A 19505-nucleotide genomic window follows, 5' to 3' on the forward strand; every position below is an offset into this window, starting at 1 on the left:
GATTTTCTGCATAAATAATCATGGCATCTGAGAACAAAAACATTTTCACTTTTTTCTTTCTTTCATACCTATGCCTTTTCTTGCCTTATTGCATTGGCTAGAACTTCCAACAAACTATTAAATAATTTACATCCTGACCTTGTTCTTGATCTCAAAAAGGAAACTGGTAGGGTTGAGTTGTATATCTTTTAAAAATTCACAGGTTTGAGTTCTAGTGCCTGGTTCCTCAGAATGTGACCTTATTTGGAGAAAGGGTCTTTATAGAGATAATGGAATTAATCTTAGGTTACTAGAGTAGTCCCTGAATCAGGATAACCCTTGTCCTTGTAAAAAGGGTAAATTTGGCACAAAGATACATACATGAGAAAAAATAATGTAAAACCACATAGGGAGAGGAAGGTCATCTACAAGTCATGGAGAAGAACATACAAAGGATCTTTCCTACTCTGGCATCAGAAAGAAGCAACAAGGGCAGAAGGGTCGAAGGGGAAGAGAGGGCCTTGGGATAATTAATGATGGTTAAATGTAATGGTCATTATTATCAAAAGTACATGTATGAGGACATGACTTGGTGTGAGTATACTATGTATACAACAAGAGATATGAAAAATTGAGCTCTATATATGTAATAAGAATTGTAATTCATTCCAGTGTTATATATAAATCTTAAAAAAAAAGGAAGAAAAGAAAAGCAACAGTGCTGTCCCATTGACTTTAGACTTTCTAACTTCCAACACCAAATTTCTGTCCTGGAAGCCAAACAGTGTGTGTGTGTGTGTGTGTGTTTGTGTGTGTGTGTGTGTGTGTGTGTTTATATATGCAGTTCTGAGAATTTATGGCAGTCCTATTAAATTAATACAGAAATATTTAAATTTTTACCACTACGAACGATATTAACTATACAATTTTTACAAGTACCTTTATCAAGTTAGTCTATTTTCTTCTCAGATTGTCTTTTACAATAAATTTTGTCTTTTACAAAGAATTTTGTTGAATACTTTTTCTATCTCCTTTGATGTAAAATCATTATAGTAAATTAGATCTTTTGTTGTTGTTGTTGTTACCGAGGATTGAGCTCAGGGGCACTCGACCACTGAGCCATATCTCCAGCCCTATTTTGTATTTTAATTAGAGTCAGAATCTCACTGAGTTGCTTACTGCCTCACTTTTGCTGAGGCTGGCTTTGAACTTGTGATTCTCCTGTCTCAGCCTCTCAAGCTGCTGGGATTAGAGGCGTGAGATCAATTGTTTTTTGAATATTAAAAAATCATTGCTGGGGCTGGAATTGTAGCTCAGTTATAAAGTGCTTGCTAAGCATGTGCAAGGCACTGGCTTTGATTCTCAGTACTGCATATAAATAAATAAAATAAAGGTTCATGATTACAACTAAAAAGTATATTAAAAATTGCATTGCTAGAATAAGCTCCATGTGGTAATAAACTATTATCTTATTTTCCATATTAGAAAGTTTATTTTCTTAAGGATTTTGCATCTATGTTCCTGAGTATGTGGCTTAACATTTCTTTTTCTTACAAGTCTTATTAGGTGTGAATATCCTCATAAAATAGCTACTTATGACATGATTAAAATTAACACACACACACAAACACACACACACAATAAGTTAATCATCTTACAATGAGAATGGCATGATTAAAACTAAAAAGACTGACTAGGTCAAGTGTTGTAATCTGATAAGATATATCAGATTTTGATGTATTATAAGATCATTATTTATCTCAATTTTTTCTAATTTCTTTTGATTTCCTTTTGAGTGCAAAGATGACTTAGAAGTATGTTAAAAATTTGCAAATGTAAGGGACATTTCATAGATATCTGTTATGTATTTCAATTTAATGATGATGTCTTCAATATGTCTAAGGAGCAGTCCACTTATCTTCATTTTTTTAAAAGTTCCTTTTTTGGTTGTAGATGGACATAATGCCTTTATTTATTGAATTTTATGTGGTGCTTAGAATACAATGCAGTGCCACACATGTCAGGCAAGCGTTCTGCCACTGAGCCACAATCCTAGCCCCTTGTCTTCATTTTTTTTCTCTCTGGTCCAGAGGTTAATCAAATGATATTGACTTATTTTCAACTATATTGATTTTCTTTGCCATCTCAAACCTGTTACTTATCTATTTAATGAATTTCTCATTATAGGTATTGTACTTTACAATTCTAGTCTAATTTCCTTTTTGAAACTGTTTATTATGGTAAAAAACAAATAACACAAAATATACCATCTTATCATTTTACATATAAGTTTGATAATATTAAGTATATTCATATTAATGTATAGGAAATCTCTGGAATATTTTGTCTTTCAGCTTAGAACTCTATATCTAATGACATTAATTTCCCATAGCCTCCTTCTGATGGTAGTGCTCACTTTTCTAATTTCTATTTCTATGAATTTTGACTACTTTAGATACTACTTATGAGTGAAATCACATTATATTTTTCTTTTTGCAGTTATCATATTTTGATTAGCTTACCATCCACAAGGATCATATGTGTAATGACATGAGACAGAATTTATTTTTAAAGGCCATATAATATTACATTGCATGTTTATCAATTTATTTTTATCCATTAATTTTATAATTAACATCTGGATTGCTTTCATCACCTGGGTAATATGAATAGTGCTGTAATGAATATAGCTGTGAACATATCTCCCCAATACCTTCTTTCAGTTCTTCTGATTATATATCCAGAAGTGAGATTGATAGAAGTATGATAATATTATTTTTAATTTTTTGAAAACACTATGCTGTTTTCCATAATGGCTGCACCATTTTACATTCTCAACAGTGTAAAAGGTTTACAATTTCCCATATCCTAAACAATAGTTATTTTCTTTTTATATTTCATTTTAGCAAAAATATATATTGTATTGTTTCTGTTTGCATTTCTCTAATAACTAATCATGTTCAGCATCTTTTCATAGGTTTATTGGTCATTTGTGTATTTTCTTTGGGAAAATGTAAGTCTTCACAAAATTTAAAAACAGATTTATAGGGTTTATTATTACTGTTGTTGTAGAATTGTAGAAGTTTCTTACTCATTTTAAATAGAAACTCCTTACCAGATATATGATTTGCAATTATTGTTTTCTGTGCTTTCACATTATACCCAAGAAATCATTGTCAAAAACAATGTGTGGAAGTTTTTATTCTGGGATTTTAATAGTTTTAGATATCATGTTAGCTCTTTAATCCATTTCAAGTTAACTTTACTGGGTGGTGTAAGGTAAAGGTCCAACTCATTCTTTTTGCATGTGAATACCCCATTTTCCCAGTGCCATTTGTTAAAGACAAATGTTTATTCTAAGAATTTCTGTCAATAATCACTTGGCCATATGTGCAGGGGTTTATTTCTGGGCTTTTTGTTCTGTTCTTTTGGCCTGTATATTTCTCTTCATATCCAGTACCACATGCCTAAAATATTTTTTTCTGTGTTGTATACTTAAAATCAGGCAGTGTTGGGGCTAGGGTTGTAGCTCAGTGGTAGAGCACTTGCCTGGCAGGTGTGAAGCACTGGGTTCAATCCTCAGCACCCACATAAAAAATAAATAAGTAAAGATATTGTGTCCATTTACAACTAAAAATATTAAATAAAAAAAGGCAGTGTAAGCCCTCTAAATTTGTTTCTGTTGAAGAGAATTTTGGCTGTCCATGACTCTTTGAGATTCCACATGAATTTTGAAATCTTTTTTGCTATTACTCTATAAATGTTATTGGGATTTTCATAAAGATTAAATTGAATATGTAGATCATTTTGGGTAGTATGAACATTTTAACAATTTTATGTCTTCCATTTCATGAACACACGATGAATTTAATGTTTAATGTATGTTTTTTTTATCTGCTTAAGTTTATTCCTAAGTATTTTCTTCTTTTTGATGTCAAAATAAATGGATATCTTCTCTTCATTTCTTTCATTGTTTGATTATTGCTGCAAATGAATTTGTTGATATTGCATCCAGCAGCTTTGCCAAATTAACTTATTATTTCTAATAATTACAGGGTTTATGTGTATAAATCCTTAGAGATTTCTACAGACAAGATCATGTTGTTTGTGAGCAGAAATTGTTTAAATTCTTCCCTTTTTCAATTTGAATGTTTTTATTTTTTTTTCTTGTCTAATTGATATGGCTAGAACTTCCAATCATATGTTAAAAAATAGTGGTTAGAGGGGGCACCTTTGTTTTTTTCCTAATCTTAGAGAAAAAAATCCAAACTTTCCCATTGAGTATGATATTAACTATGGGCATTTCATATATGAAATTTAATATATCCAAGAAACTTTCTCTTCTTTTTTTGATGAATATTTTATTATAAAGATAAGTTGAATTTTATTAAGTGCTATTTCTGAATTATTATTTTGTTCTTCATTATGTTAATGTGATATATCACATTCATTGATTTATATATGATGAATTATTTCTAATTTCATGTATAAATATTGGTGGCCATAATGTATGGTCCTTCAAATGTGCTTTTGAATTTAGTTTGCTATTATTTTGTTAAAGATTTAAATATCAACATTCACCAGATATATTGTTCTATAATTTTGTTGTGGTATGTATTTTGGAATTAGGGTAATTTTGACCTTACATAATGAGTTTGGATATTTCTCTTCCTGTTTCTTTCTTTGGAAGAATTGGAGAAAAAAAATGATGTTAATCCCTTTTTAAATGTTGAGTACCAATCTGCTATGAATGCTGTGATCCTGAGCTTTGCTTTGTGGGGAGGTATTTGTTATTGCATCAATAACCTCACTTGTTATGAGTGTGTTTAGATTTTTATTTCTTCTTGATTTCTTCTTGGTAGATTATACTTTTGTAGGAATTTCTACGTTTCTTCTAGGTCAGCCAATTTGTCAGCATACAATTCTAAAAATAATGTTATGAGTCCTTTTATTCCTATAACATCAGTTGTAAGGTCTCCTCTGTAATTTCTAAGTTAGACATTCAAAACTTCTTTTTTGTTAGTCTAGCTAAGTATTTGTCAGCTTTGTTGATCTTTAAGAAAATTCTTGATTTCATTGATTTTTCTATTGCTTCTATTTATTCATACTCATATTATTTTCTTTTTCTGCTGACTTTGTATTTAGTTTGTTCTTCTTTTAGTTCTTTGAGATATAAATTTAGGTTCTTAATTTGCTATTTTTCTTCTTTTTTGATGCAGGTGTTTACCACTAGGAACTCTTCTCTCAGAACTGCTTTTGCTGCATCTCATAAGTTGTTATGGTGTGCCTTTGCTTTTGTTTCCAAATATTTTATAATTTTCCTGTTCATTTCCTCTGACTCATTGGTTGTTTAAGAATGCATCACTAATTTCCACATATTTGTGGAGTTTCCAGTTTCTCTTCCAATATGATTTTTTATTATATTCCATTATGGGGTCAGAAAAGGTTCTTTGCATATTTTAAATCTTTCTAAATTTTTCAAGATTGATTTCATGATCTATGTGGCTATCTGGGAGAGTATACCATTGTTGCTTGAAAAGAATGTATGCTCTATTGTTGGGTGAACTATTCTATATAGGCCTGGTAGATCTGATTTTTCTAGTGTGTTGTTTAAGTTCTGTTTCCTCATTGATACTGTTTTTCAATCCGTTGCTGAAAAATGGAATATTGAAGTCTCCTGATATTATTTTTTTCTTGTATTTACCATGAGTACTATCAATGTCTGCTAAATACCTTTAGTTGCTCTGATATTAGGTGCATATTTAACCATTTACCTTCTGTTTAAACTGATTATTTCATCATCATACAATGTTCTCTGTCTTGTTACAATTTTTGTCTTAAAATATATTTTGTATAAGTATGGTCAGCCTTGCTACAGGTTCTAATATAACTGAAATATCTTTTTATACCTTTTCATTTTGACTTTAGATGAAACATTAATTGCTAATAGGCAACATATCATTGTATCTTATTTCTTATCCATTCAGCCTAAGTATTTTTGCTGGTGCATGCAACCCATTTTCATTTCAACAAATTACTGATTTTTTTTTGTCTTTTAGGATTTTTGTTCCTCTTTTTCTCTCTGATGTTTTTCCTTTGTGTTTCACTGATTTTTTGACAGTGGCATGATTTATTTCTTTTCTTATTTGCCAGTTTGCATATTACAATGGTTACCATTGCAATTATAATGATCTAAGGGCTTGGGGTATCATGAGACCTGGGCTATATTCCTAGTACTATATAACCTGGGTTATATTCCCAGTACTACAAATACAAAATAAAAATAAGTAAAGATATAACAATCTACTTTAAACTGATAAAAATTAATTTCATTTGTATATAAAACACTATTTGGATTATACCATGTTTAATATTTTAAAGGATGTTATACCAGATTTATAAGTGATTTGTTCACTTACATTATAATATCAGGGGCTTTTGTTTTGTTCTGTACATGTACCTTTACCAGGGCCTTTACATTTTTGTGAGATTTGCATTGTTATTTGTTGTTCTTCATTTCAACTTATCAGACTCTTGACAATATTTCTTGAAGAGCAGAACTAGTTGTGATGAACTTTCTTATCTCGTTTACAAAAGAGAGTCTTAATTTTTTATTCGTTTTTGAAAGAGAGCTTTGTATCCTAAAGTATCTGCTACAGATATGGGCCTTATCACCCTAAGTTTATAGTCTCCACATCAAAACAGTTTTACCATATGTGGCAGAAGGGGTGCAGGTTAACCTGGAGAGCAATTCTAGACAAGAGATCCAAACTGTACCTGCTCTTATATGTTATGGAAGCTTTGTATTGATACATATTTCTCAATTTATTGCCTTTATTCAATTTTCATTGAGTGGGGGATTAAATCTTATCTAAATGCCATAATTCCTTAATAGTCAATATAAAAATAATTAAAATCTGTCTTCCATAAAGAGATTTAAAAGCAAAAAGTAAAAATGTCTAACATCTGATTACACAGTATTTATCTTGTCTAGTGTTAGGGGTTTTAGAGAAATGTTAATCAATTCACACTACATTGTCAAAGTGTTCCTGTACATTTAAAAAAACTTGACAAATCCATGTCGTCAAGATAAATCTAAATCTTGCTGTTACATATACCATGATGTTTTTAATACATTTCTGTATGCTTTATATTTTGTGTATTAAAATCTAACTTATTCCATGACTCTTAATGAATTAGTCTTAAACATACACAATTTAAAATATTACAATGTTAAGAGATTTGCTTAAAAACAAAAGGAAATATGTCTAATTCTGATTATTCTAGTAATCACCAATATTTAATAAGCAATACTACAATATTCATAGTAACTTAAAGAAGCTTAATGTCACTGCTTCAATTAAGTCTTGCCCCACTTATACTGTGATTATATTTACCAATTATATTTTGGGGGCAGGGATTATAAAGCTCATAAAGATTACTTCTATATTTTTCTTATCTCTTAACTACTCATCTCTCTTAAAAGTAAAACACCTCTGTCTGAGGTAAGACTTGTCAGTTCTGTTTCAGTATAGGATAATTTAGAAAGGCAAGGCCAAAGGTGATTAAACCCTTACAAAGCTTAGGTTGGCACAAAGTCCTCTCAAAAGCCTTATCTTTTTTGAGGCACTGGATCAACAGTAAGAAATTTGATTCTTTGTTAAATCCTTTCCTTAGTATTAGACAAACTTTATGTTTGCAGAATCTAAAGGAGGATGTATGGCTTCCCATCTCTCTTAAGAATGGCATGAAAATTTTACGTATGAAGGTACTTTGTAAATTATGTCACAAACACAAATACATACATTTTAATAAAGAAGTCACCTCATATGTGTCTGGAGTAGTAACAGATACTTTTTATATCTGTGGGCATGTATTTGCCCCCTAAACAATACTGCTGGGTTGGTTTAATTATACCCAAATTATAAATGTGAAAGCCCAAAGTCAGAAAGGTGAGATAACTTATTGAGGTCAATAATTAGTTTTTAAATTACAATTTTGCCTCCAGAGATAGTAAAATGTTCCTTTCTATACAAAGATATAGTAATACACTATTAAATACCTTAAATATTGGTTGGTGGGTTTATAGAAATAAAAATCAATGAATAACCATCTCCTTTAGCAAAGTTAAAAACATTGCTTACATTTGAAACTTACCATAAATTAAATTAAAAAATCCTTGAGCTCATTCACTTAAAAAAATAAATTCCTTCATAATTTTAAAGGAGAAAATAACACGTTTAATGTTAAATAATAGCATATTTCATGCCAAAGATAACCAAAGTAGATCAGAGCTTAATTTTATCAACAGAAGTTCTATCCTACTTATTTCAAGTGGATAGTGATAAGGGGGTGGGCTTTCTTTTCATTAAATGCAGTGTTTTTTGAGGGCTGGGGGATGTGGCTCAAGCTGTAGCACACTAGCCTGGCATGCGTGCGGCCCGGGTTCGAACCTCAGCACCACATACAAAAAAACAAAAGATGTTGTGTCTGCCAATAACTAAAAAATAAATATTAAAATTAAAAAAAATAAAAATAAATAAATGCAGTGTGTTTTGTATACAGTGAAATTCTTTGTGCAATGTATACAGATCCACAAGTTTTAGACATAGTGCATAGTGCATAGCAATAACCACAATCTGAATATTTCTATTATGGCATCAAATTCTCATGATCCTCTGTATTCAGTCAAATTACTCAATCACATCTGACTTCTGGCTACCAGTTATTTTCTCTGTCATACAAGTTACCTTTACAAAATCGCTTGACAATGTTGTCACACTATGTAACTTTTTTGAGTCTGGCTTCTTATACCTAATACGATGTATTTAAGATAAAGTTGTGTTGTTTCACATAGCAGTCATCAGTACTTTATACAGATAGATGTACTACAATAGTTGAAAAATACCTGGGTTTCCATTGTGAAGGAAGAATAAAAGCACTGCACTCACATATACATTTTTGTGTGAGCAGCTTTTCTTGGATACTTCTCTAATTGAGTCACGTTTAAATGTTTAACTTTATAAGAAACTGCCCCAAAGTGTTTTCCTATGTAGCTATCCATTTTGCATGACTACAAGATATGTAGTTATAGTTGTACTACATAATTCTTGGTATTATTAGAATTTTTCAGGCTATTCTAAGTGTGTTGGTGTTATTGTAGCTATATTTTATATTTGTTTATAGTCAAATGATGTTGAGTAAATTTTCACATAATTATTTGCCATTTGTAAATCTTGGGCGAAGTGCCTGTTCAAATTAATTGTCCATTTTTTAACAATGATTTTCAAAGGCTTAAATAGTCAACATTTCCCAAGATAAATCCCACTTGACAAAATAAAATTTTCCATATTCATGAAAAGTAATAATTTGTAGTTTTCTTGAATGGTCTATATGCTGGATTCATAGTGTACTTTCTTCCTTTATTGTTTGGCAGAATTCACCAGTGAAACAATGTGGGAAAAGTATTGAGTTTTCTTTATGTGAAAACTTATCTACAAAGTAAATATCTTAAACATACATAGGATTCAGGTAACCTACTTTTTAAATAGGAAGGAGTTTGTGACCTTCATGAAATTGTTCTTTTCATCAAATTTGTGGAGATAAATTGTTCAAAATATTCCATTAGTACCTTCTTAGAATTTGGGGATTTAATTATAGCTTTCATCAATGATAACCTTCTACTCTTGACATTTGTCATTCATCTTTTCTTGGTAGTCTAGCAATAACTTTTTCAATTTCTCTAATCTTTTACTGGAATTAGCTGTTGTTTACACAATTTATTTTCCCTTACTCTTTCATGTTTAAGTTCAGTGACTCAAGTTTTGTTTTATTTTTTCCCTTCTACTTGCTCTGGGGATTTAATTTAGTCTTCCATTTTTAGTTTCTTAAAAAGAAAAATTGAGCTGGACCTGGTGGCACATGCCTATAATCCCAGTAACTCAGGAGGCTGAAGTAAGAGGATCACAAGTTCAAAGCCAGCCTCAACAAAAGAGAGGTACTAAGAAAAACTTTATATCAATTCATTTTACAAACACTTATTGAATTCATACATAATATGTTCTGGATGCTATACTGAGATTAAGGATTCAATAAAGAGCAAAAGAGACATTTTCCAATGTACTAATGAGTAATAAGAAGGATGATATGGGTAGTCATGAAAGAAATCATGGGATCTGACCTAATCCATAGGTCAGCCATTGAACCAAGATTTGAAGATGAATAGAAGTTTATTGGGAGAAGAGGTAAAGAATATCCAAGTAGAAGGAAAATAATTTTTTTTGCAAGGGGTTGGGTACTGGGCTTGAACCCAGGAGCACTTGGCCACTGAGCCACATCCCAGACATATTTTGTATTTTATTTAGTGACAGGGTCTCAATGAGTTGCTTAGCACCTCGCTTTTGCTAAGCCTGGCTTTGAACTCCTGATCCCCCTGCCTGTGCCTCCCATACCACTGGAATTACAGGCATGCGCCATTGGCCCCGACCTAGAATGTTTCTTGTATTGAACTTAAGAAGCTAAGTGAGGTTTGTTATGTTCAAATAACTAAAAGGTTAGCTTTGCTAAATAAACAGAAGCTAAAGAGAAGAAATATTTTGAGGCAAGGCTTCAAATGAGGGCTTAATAGTCTAGTTAGACTTTTGGCCTTTTATCCTATGGAAGGTAAGAATCCATCAATGAGATTTGGAAACATTGTAATGGTGATGGTTATGGTTTTCCAATTTGAAAATCACCTTGGTTGTATGGTGGAGGACCATGTGGTTGGAAGAAGGACTAAAGTAGGATTATAAAGAAAATCTGGAGAATATATTGACATGAAAGCCTTAACTCAACATCCATGTTAGAGGTTTGAGCAAGAATGAAAAGCCAAGTGACAGCAAGTCAAAACCACTGAAAGAAAATGAAAGGCAGGCAGGGTTGTGGCTCAGTGGTACAGAGCTCGCCTAGTATGTGCCAGGTGATGGGTTTGATCCTCAGCATCACATGAAAATATATAAGTAAAATAAAAAGGCATTGTGTCCAACTACAGCTAAAAAAACAATTAAAAAAAGACAATCAGAGACAAGACTATAGGGAAAGGAGTAGAATATTCTTGTGGGCTCAATAATATTAAAAATTATACAGTAGGTAATTGAATTCCCTTCTATTTTTTAAACTATTTTTTAGATGTTGATGGACCTTTAGTTTATTCATTTATTTATATGTGATGCTGAGAAAAGAACCCAGTGCCTCACACATGCTAGGTAAGTTTTCTATCACTGAGCCACACAGCCCCAGTCTCTTCTATTTTTAACTGTAAATTATAAAAGCACTTCAGTATTGTGAAAACCATCCAATTGAGCTATCTCAGTATGTGAATCACAATTAAACCAGCTCTTTCTAATTGGCAGAAAGACTCTGTGAGAGAATTACAGACAGACTTTCAGACTATATCTCAGAAATAAGAGATAAATAGTGGACAAATGGTGTCAATGACAAAAAAAATATATTTGTCAAAATGCCTTTCTGAGTTCTTAGAAATTCCCTTGACAGGAAGGTTAAAGTGTGTCTTCTAAAACAATAACACCTCACCTGTTGTTTTTCTTATAATTATACATCTGAGTAATGCTATTTTTAAATACTTGACCTTTTCAAGTTGATGACATACATCTTATAATAAAATTTAAAGGATTATGGAAACAAATGTATTTACAATAAAAAAGACACTTGATAATGCTGTGTATATTCATTTAATTTAAATTTTACAACTTTGAATCAGCATGAATTGCAATGAATGGGTCTTCAGCAGAGTTACTAATAGAAAACTGAGCCTTGCCATCACTGGAAACATAGACTTTAATTCCTGTGCAATCTCCATTAATTTTATCTCCAGAAATGACATCACAATATGTGCAACCAGGAAGACCAGTGTGCAAAGTTGTTGACAATGACCTATAAAACAAAATTTGATATTTAACTTAAATTCATTACTGTCAAATATAATAATTCAGATTCTCTCCAAAGTAGATAACGGCTTAGTTTTATGCCATTAAAATTTTAAGCAGTCAAGGTCTCAATAAGAAGAAAATGGAAACACAGAGACCTTTCCAGTGGATGTGAACAGCACTCTCAGTACAATGTAATCATACAGAACACCTACCCATTCCTAGTCAGTGGTGACTATTACCAGACCATAAAGGTTGAAGAATAGCAGTGAAGATCTACAGGAATTGCTGCCCTTATATAAAAGTACTGCCTGTGGTAAATATAAATATTTTCTACTTGTCTTTTTGTGAATTTATAAAAATACTGATTGCTTTAAAGAATTAAAATTGGAATTTTTATTCAAAAAATATTTTTTTCAGAGGCCAAAAGTAATTAGAAATAGAAGTAAAAATATTTTAGCACTTTTATGAAGAACTATATATCTTGGAATAGAAAACTATCTTGTATAAATTTATTTCAGTTCTTCTATCTGGAAAACACAGAAATTAAAGAACTAGCCATAGGCTTTTTTGGGGAAAAAAAAGACACATTACTTACTTATTTATTTTTGGCCAATAAAATATAACTTTAAGCTAACCTGGGATAAACATGAGCAGATGTTGGGCTGGGACTGAGACATTCCACAGCTGGCAGAGTTCTTCTGGCTGTAGTTCTCCATATGAAAGACTCATTAGACTACAAAATAGGCTATCAGTATCACTAAAGAAAGGCCAGCAATGAGAAGCTTTAGAAGTAAAACTAAAAAACTACTGAGGAAAGTCATTGGCCATAAGATATATTTCTAACACATACAGTTAAAAAAATAGTACTTGTCCCTGAGAGCTAAAAAGTGAAGAATATATACCAAAGGAGCAGATAGAGGAGTAGTTGATATACAGAGCTACATAAAGATATTCAATAGAGTTGGGATTGTGGCTCAGCAGCAGACCGCACGCCTAGCACAGGAGGGACCTGGGTTCAATCCTCAGCACCACATAAAAATAGAAAGGCATTGTGTTGTGTCCATCTACACCTAAAAAATAATCTTAAAAAAAAGATAATCAATTACTGAGACTAAAAGCCGCATTATTTTAGAGATTTTGCCATCCTTATATTAACTGTTGGTATATTTAGTGGCTCATGTAATATTAGCATAATATGCATAATATTTAGTACACAATATTGCATGGATGCATAAGAAAGCTCTAATTCAAACAAAAACCCTTATAAAAATAGGGGGAAAATAAATGCCATCATCACTTTTCTTCTTTACATTTCTGATTTCTTATTTTCTTAATTCCCTGATTTAAAGGATTTTTAAGATATAAAAAAAGTAAATGAACAGGAATAGAATAAAACTAGAACATAACAGTGTAAAAATTATTTAAAATTGATTTTCACTTACCAGTCATCATTATTAAAGACAATGAATCCTTTGTTTCCTCTTCCAAAGGCCACTTGGTTGCTACCATTATCCCACCAGTTTTGAAAAGGCTGGCCATCAACCACATTTGGGAAAATAACCATGTTTCTAAAAGCACAGGATCATACAAAATGTTGATATCCTTAAACTCAAACATTTTAAAGTAAAATGTTAAAGAAAGTGTTAGAGGATATGTATTACTCTTACCTTATTTGGCGCCATCGATGTTCACAGACCCAGTCATTGCCACAAGTAGTGTCTGGATTAATAGTTACTTCTTTAGTCACTCCATTATTATTTGGTGGTCCAACCCAATCATTAACATCCTTAATTTAAACAAAACAGATTTTTAACACAAACACATAAACACACACACAAACACACACACACACACACACACACACACACACACACACATCTATCTTTCACTTCCTTCATTATACTAAACTCAATTAATTGGTCCTGCTACTTGTCTCTGCAGTGTCTTTATTTAGAATACACCATGTATAGTATTTTTATAGACCTTTACTGAATTTTTATCATCTCTGTAAACTCTGGTTCTCCAGGTATCTGTCTGAATTATAGGATTTTAGATATGAAATCTCTGTAATGATGCTACTTCTGAAATCTTCAGTTTAAAAAGAAAACCCTCACTTAACATTTAAAACATCTACATAATTTACTTCTCAATTCAGTTTTGAAATTGATATTTGGATTAATGTTTTTACCATACCCCTGATATTTTTCTTATTCCTACTTATCCTGAAGTGGTCTGTAAATTTTTAATTCTGTAATGTATATCATTTCATTTATCTTTTAAGATATTTTCCTCATTTAACTTCAGCTCAGCTGAACCATGTCTTTGCAGTCCATAAAACTTTTTTTAAAAAATATCTTCACAGTATTTATTTCTTATAATAAAAGCAGGAACTGATTTAAGTTCTTGATAAGTTTTAGCATGTGTAATCTTCATATCAACTCTATGAAATTCGGTACTTATGATAAGTATATATTTTATACCCTGTAACTTGTTGTTTTTCATAAGTTTCTTTTCTTAGTATGTGGGTATCTGTCTTATTACTGAACAGTTTTCATACTCTTTGAAAAAAGAGAACATAAATTTTATGTATTTAATATCCTTTCCATTATGAAAATCAGAGATCAGCATTATGTTTCCATTTAAATAAATACTTGATGAATAAATATTGAATGCAATAACCTCATGAGAAATTAAAACAAAATTAACCACTTTTTCTTGAGAATAAGATATTTTTAACAAATTCAAAACTTACTTTTCCATTCACAAAATATCTTGGCCAATGGTAGCTTGACATTACTCGTGTAAATCCATAAGGATGAGCAAGCATAAATCCAACTTCCATTTTATACAGCCTGAAAGTTATAAAAATATATTACAATAGAAGAATAGAATATTATTACTCTCATTAAAAGGTGAGTTAAAGACATGTAGAGAGGTTTTTCTCCTACCTTGCATCCCAGAATGTAAGAATGGATGATCCTCCAGCTCCATGTCCTCGTTGGTTGTCATGGTTATCCACAAAGACTAGAGCTCTGTCTGAGGGCATGAAACCCCAACCTTCTCCCCAGTTCCTATTAAAAAAATAAATATTTTCATTCTTTTACAAGAATAAATCTGCATCTCTTTTTATATAGCATCTTTAGATAAACTCTCCAATTAATTATTCTATAATTAATTGAATTTAGTGTTTTTGTAGATTAACAAATTTATAAATTCATTGTGTGTTTGGATATATGTAGGATTCCTAGTATCCATTCATATGTAAGATTTTTGTGATAGAAAAGTTTCTTTTAAAGGTTTAAGTATATGCATTCTATGTGGATTTATGAAGGTTAATATTCACACCATATTGTACAGAAAGGCAAACTTGGTTAAAATGAGGCTTCAACATTGTATTCCTTTAGAATGAACACCTTAATGTTTCAAATTAAAGAGTTGAGAAAATGCATACTTATTCCATAGTTATGGCCAAATTGTAGGTACTTTATAAATGGTAGCAATCTCTTAAAAATAACTTGCTTTAATAGATTATAAGGAAACATTACTCAAATCCAGTATACTCAAATAATAGATAGATGAAAATATTTAGGAGATGTTTTGGTTTCCAAAATACTTCCTGGAGACTGATATTCTAAATTAGAAAGATGATTAATTGTGGTTTGAGGAAGAATAACATTTATTAATAATCTACTTCTTGATTATCTAAGAAGGTTCTAAGACGATAACCCATACAGGAGTAATATGTCTAATAGATCTGTAAAATACTATAAATGACAAATTATATTTACTTTAAGTAAGCCATCTTCTCTCCATTCCACCTGTGAATGACTGTGCCCAGTTTTGCACCATGCTTGAATTCTGTCACACGGCCATTTCCAAAGTACTCACTACTTTTAATTGCCTCACCACCCAGATCAATCACCTGGTAGAAATATAGTGCAAAATATCATTTTAATGTACAAAAGTTTTAAAGTATTTAATGAAAAAGTTAGTATAAAAATAGCTTTAAAACATTTGTTATTTGAAATGCTTAAAACTGCTTTCATCACACTGAGATTCTTATTTTGTTTTGATAAAATATATGTCACAATATTGAAAGAAATCTCTTGACAAGGTAACCTGTGAAAATCTTGATCTCATTTAGTGTTGAACATAAATTATAAAAACAATAGCTCACACTATCATAGAACTAACTACCTTATCTGTATTTATCATGCTTGATAATTACTAATTCATTAATTACTAATTAATTTTCCAAAGAGAACAAAAACATAAACTTTATCATTAGTTCTTTTCTTTACATAAAAAATATTTTTTCACAGAAGTGAAAATTAATTTCACTTCTATTCAGCCAATAGTGGTATAGTGAAGACCCAAACTCAGAATGGCTAGGACAACAACTATTTTATTTTTGGTCTTGTATAATGGTCTCTGGAATGTAATAAATATCAGGGATTTGTAGCCTAAATAAATTTCCTGTAGTTCCAAATAACATACTTTGATAGAATTAAATGTGTTATTTCTGAATAAAAATTTTAAGAATACTACAGCATATTAATGACTCAGTCATTAACCTACAGAAATTTCTTATTGAATTAAATCAGCCATTTATTTTCTAGTGAATGAAATGACATAGTTTTTATGCACATATATAGATGAATGTACCTCCTGGAAAATGAAAGGCCTGCTTCCTCCAGGGAACCATTTTGTGTTTAGATTATGCAGTTTATCCAAAATTGCCTTTATGTCTCCAGGCCACATATGCTTAGAAGCATCCAGTCTGAACCCTGCTACACCAATATCAATGAGATGGTTCATATAATTGGCAATTTGGGTGCGCACATAAACTTTCTCCAGGGCAAGATCAAGAAGACCAACCAGACGACAATCTCTGACCTGTTGAGGTAAAAATTTTGTGTTTTTTTAAAATATCATCTTTCACCTGAGAATCCATTTGATCCATTCATTTATTCATCAACATATATTTCCAAAATTCATTTTTAAATTGGGCATTGGGAATATTGGCATTATTCTGTGGATGCACTTTGAAATATTTTCTAGCATAAAAATGGAGAAAGTAGAGAATGTGTAGGTGAGCTTTTTAGTTGACTGGAAGAATTTATTTATTTATTTATCCTTCTGGAATTGAGGAGTGAACCCAGTGCCTTACACATGCCAAGCAATTATTATATCACTGAGTACTATACCTAGTATCATGACTGCAGAATGCTTTGGATTATTGAGTTTTTTTATTTTTATGCAGTTATGGTTACTTATTTTACCTAGGAATCTAAACTAATGTTTAAAATCAGTGTTTAAGTAAGTTACATGTGCATAATTAAAGGCATAGGTAGTTCTTTATTTAGATCATTATTTTCAAAAGAAAATTACCTGATAAGCATCATTATAGTTCTCAATGCCACCACTTGAGGTTTTACATTTACCATCATTAAAATCCCAAGCAGAGTATGGGACTGCTGGAAACTCCCTATTTCCAGCATTGAAGTAGCTTCCACAAGTACTGCTTGTTCCTGCACCTCCCCCTTCATTACACATATGATTAATTACAGCATCCACATAAATTCGGACCTGAAAAGCAAAGGGTTTACTTCATTTTTTTTTAATTAAAAATCTGACACATTATTGATTGAACTTTACAGAGTATTCATTAAAATCTAAAATATTTCTTTACTATTGTCTAACATCATTTTCCAATAAGACTAAAAAATGAAGCATGAAAGGAAACTAATGTGAAATAAAGAGTGATATCCATTCTAGTTGTCTGATCATATATTTACAAAAATGATGAATTGAGAAAAGCAGAAACTATGATAATTATTAAGAAAGTCATTTTTGAGGAGGTAAGAATCAGTTGAGACAGAAAAAAATATTAATTTTTGAAATTTCAGTGGATCACAAGGAAAAAGAAACAATTAGCCTTTACTCTCTACTTAGAATCTGAAGAAAGGAAGATAGATATTGCCTATCATTACTCTCCTCACCATAAAGTGAAAATGACTATTTATTATTAAATAAAAATGATGGAGAATTTTTAAATCACATAAAAATTACAGCAATTATTGTAATTGGAATTTCTAATACTTAATAAGAAATGTATTTAGTTATAAGGGTTAAAGTTGATGCCTTGCTTTACAAGTGAATTATTCTTTAAACTTTAAATGGTCTTTTATTTAGTAGATAAATGGCACATATATGAGTATTTATAAAGGTTGAACATATAGCAATAGTTCATTTTGAGTTATTGCTCAAGTATAAAGTTAAATTTTAAAAAATCAAGTCCCCAAAACTTAACTGCTCAAGAGAGAAAGAAAAAGAAGAAATTATCTTCCTATATAATATTTTTAAAGAAAACTTAAATTCACTTACACCAACATTGTTACACCTAGTCACCATGTCTCTGAACTCATCTTCATTTCCAGATCTTGTGCATATTTTATAACTAATTGGTTGGTATCTTTCCCACCAAGGTCTTGAAGGGTTGTTAACAACAATATTTTCATTAGGTGGTGAGATCTACAAACAAAGCAAACTTAATAAGTATCAAATTATAGCGTATTTTATATCATTAAAACCTCTAAAACAAATTAATAACCTAAACTTATTGCTGAATCTTTGTACATGCAGGTACAGTACTTGATAACCACTCTAAAACATTAACATCCCATTAAAGATGTCCTGTTGTTATTCTGAAACAAAACAAAGTTGCTACCAATACTAAATTTTTTTCTTTCTCAGAAAACTATTTCAGAGGACTTATATGTGAAGTAAAATATTATCTCAGATTCACAGAAATGGATTGCCATTTTACTATATCATTTATCATAAACTCAAGTAAATGTTGCAATTTATGATGTAAACAATCTTTACCTGAACTCCTCCAAATCCATTGGGAGCTAAGTATCGCTCACATTCCTGAGCAATATCAACCCAGCGCCACTCAAAAAAGTGGACCATTGAGGTCCTTCCCTGTTGAGTGTTTGGGGAATACTGAGCCCAACAGAGCCCAAGGGCTGAAAGCAGCACAAAGAATTTCATTTTGCTCTGAAGCTGCCACTGTTCTAGCAACTATATATATTCCTGTAAAAGAACACATTTGACAAAGTAAATGTTAAGATGAATAAATATTTAGAGTAAAAACACTGAATGTGAAAAAGATTATTAATAATAATGTTAAATCAACAGGTGAAGAACATTCATAAAACTCTCCCAAGAAAATGATCTTAAATGACCTTTTAGAACTTAATGTTGTTCTTATTAAAGGAATATAAGTCTTTTCAAATATCTGGCATGTGACATATGTAAACAGTCCTCATTCATGTATTATTTAGCTATAAGTAGATCTTATTTCTGATGTCCTTCACTAATAGAAAGTTACAATTAGACACAACTCAACTTATACTCAAAATGTTGTTTGAACTATTTATTTTCAATATTTGTAATATTTCAATTACCAAAAAGAAACATGACATTAATTTTCTTGTCCTCCTTCCCACACACCAATTTTTATTTATTTACGCTTCTATATTCCCATCAATTCAAGTGCTTAATACCATGGCTAGAGAGTAGATTTTGTGCTAG

The 19505-nt window shown here is 31.0% G+C and overlaps 1 protein-coding gene across 3 annotated transcripts; it reads right to left on the reverse strand.

Moving 5' to 3' along the window:
• Positions 1–11720: 11720 nt before the first annotated feature.
• On the reverse strand, positions 11721–18962 carry LOC143410139 (pancreatic alpha-amylase-like). Of its 3 annotated transcripts, none has more exons than XM_076870848.1 (10): positions 18795–18962; positions 18294–18440; positions 17298–17495; positions 16734–16802; positions 15695–15828; positions 14855–14977; positions 14659–14758; positions 13574–13692; positions 13349–13474; positions 11721–11910 (listed from the first exon to the last, which is right to left on the reverse strand). In XM_076870848.1, the coding sequence occupies exons 1-10, from the start codon at positions 18960–18962 to the stop codon at positions 11721–11723; spliced, it is 1374 nt and encodes a 457-aa protein (XP_076726963.1). The 3 variants fall into 3 exon arrangements, with proteins under 3 accessions (XP_076726963.1, XP_076726962.1, XP_076726964.1); XM_076870847.1 differs by having other exon boundaries at positions 16572–16802; XM_076870849.1 differs by lacking the exon at positions 16734–16802.
• Positions 18963–19505: the final 543 nt, after the last annotated feature.

The sequence above is a fragment of the Callospermophilus lateralis genome, chromosome 11, assembly GCF_048772815.1.
Source record: "Callospermophilus lateralis isolate mCalLat2 chromosome 11, mCalLat2.hap1, whole genome shotgun sequence".
Taxonomy (NCBI): domain Eukaryota; kingdom Metazoa; phylum Chordata; class Mammalia; order Rodentia; family Sciuridae; genus Callospermophilus; species Callospermophilus lateralis.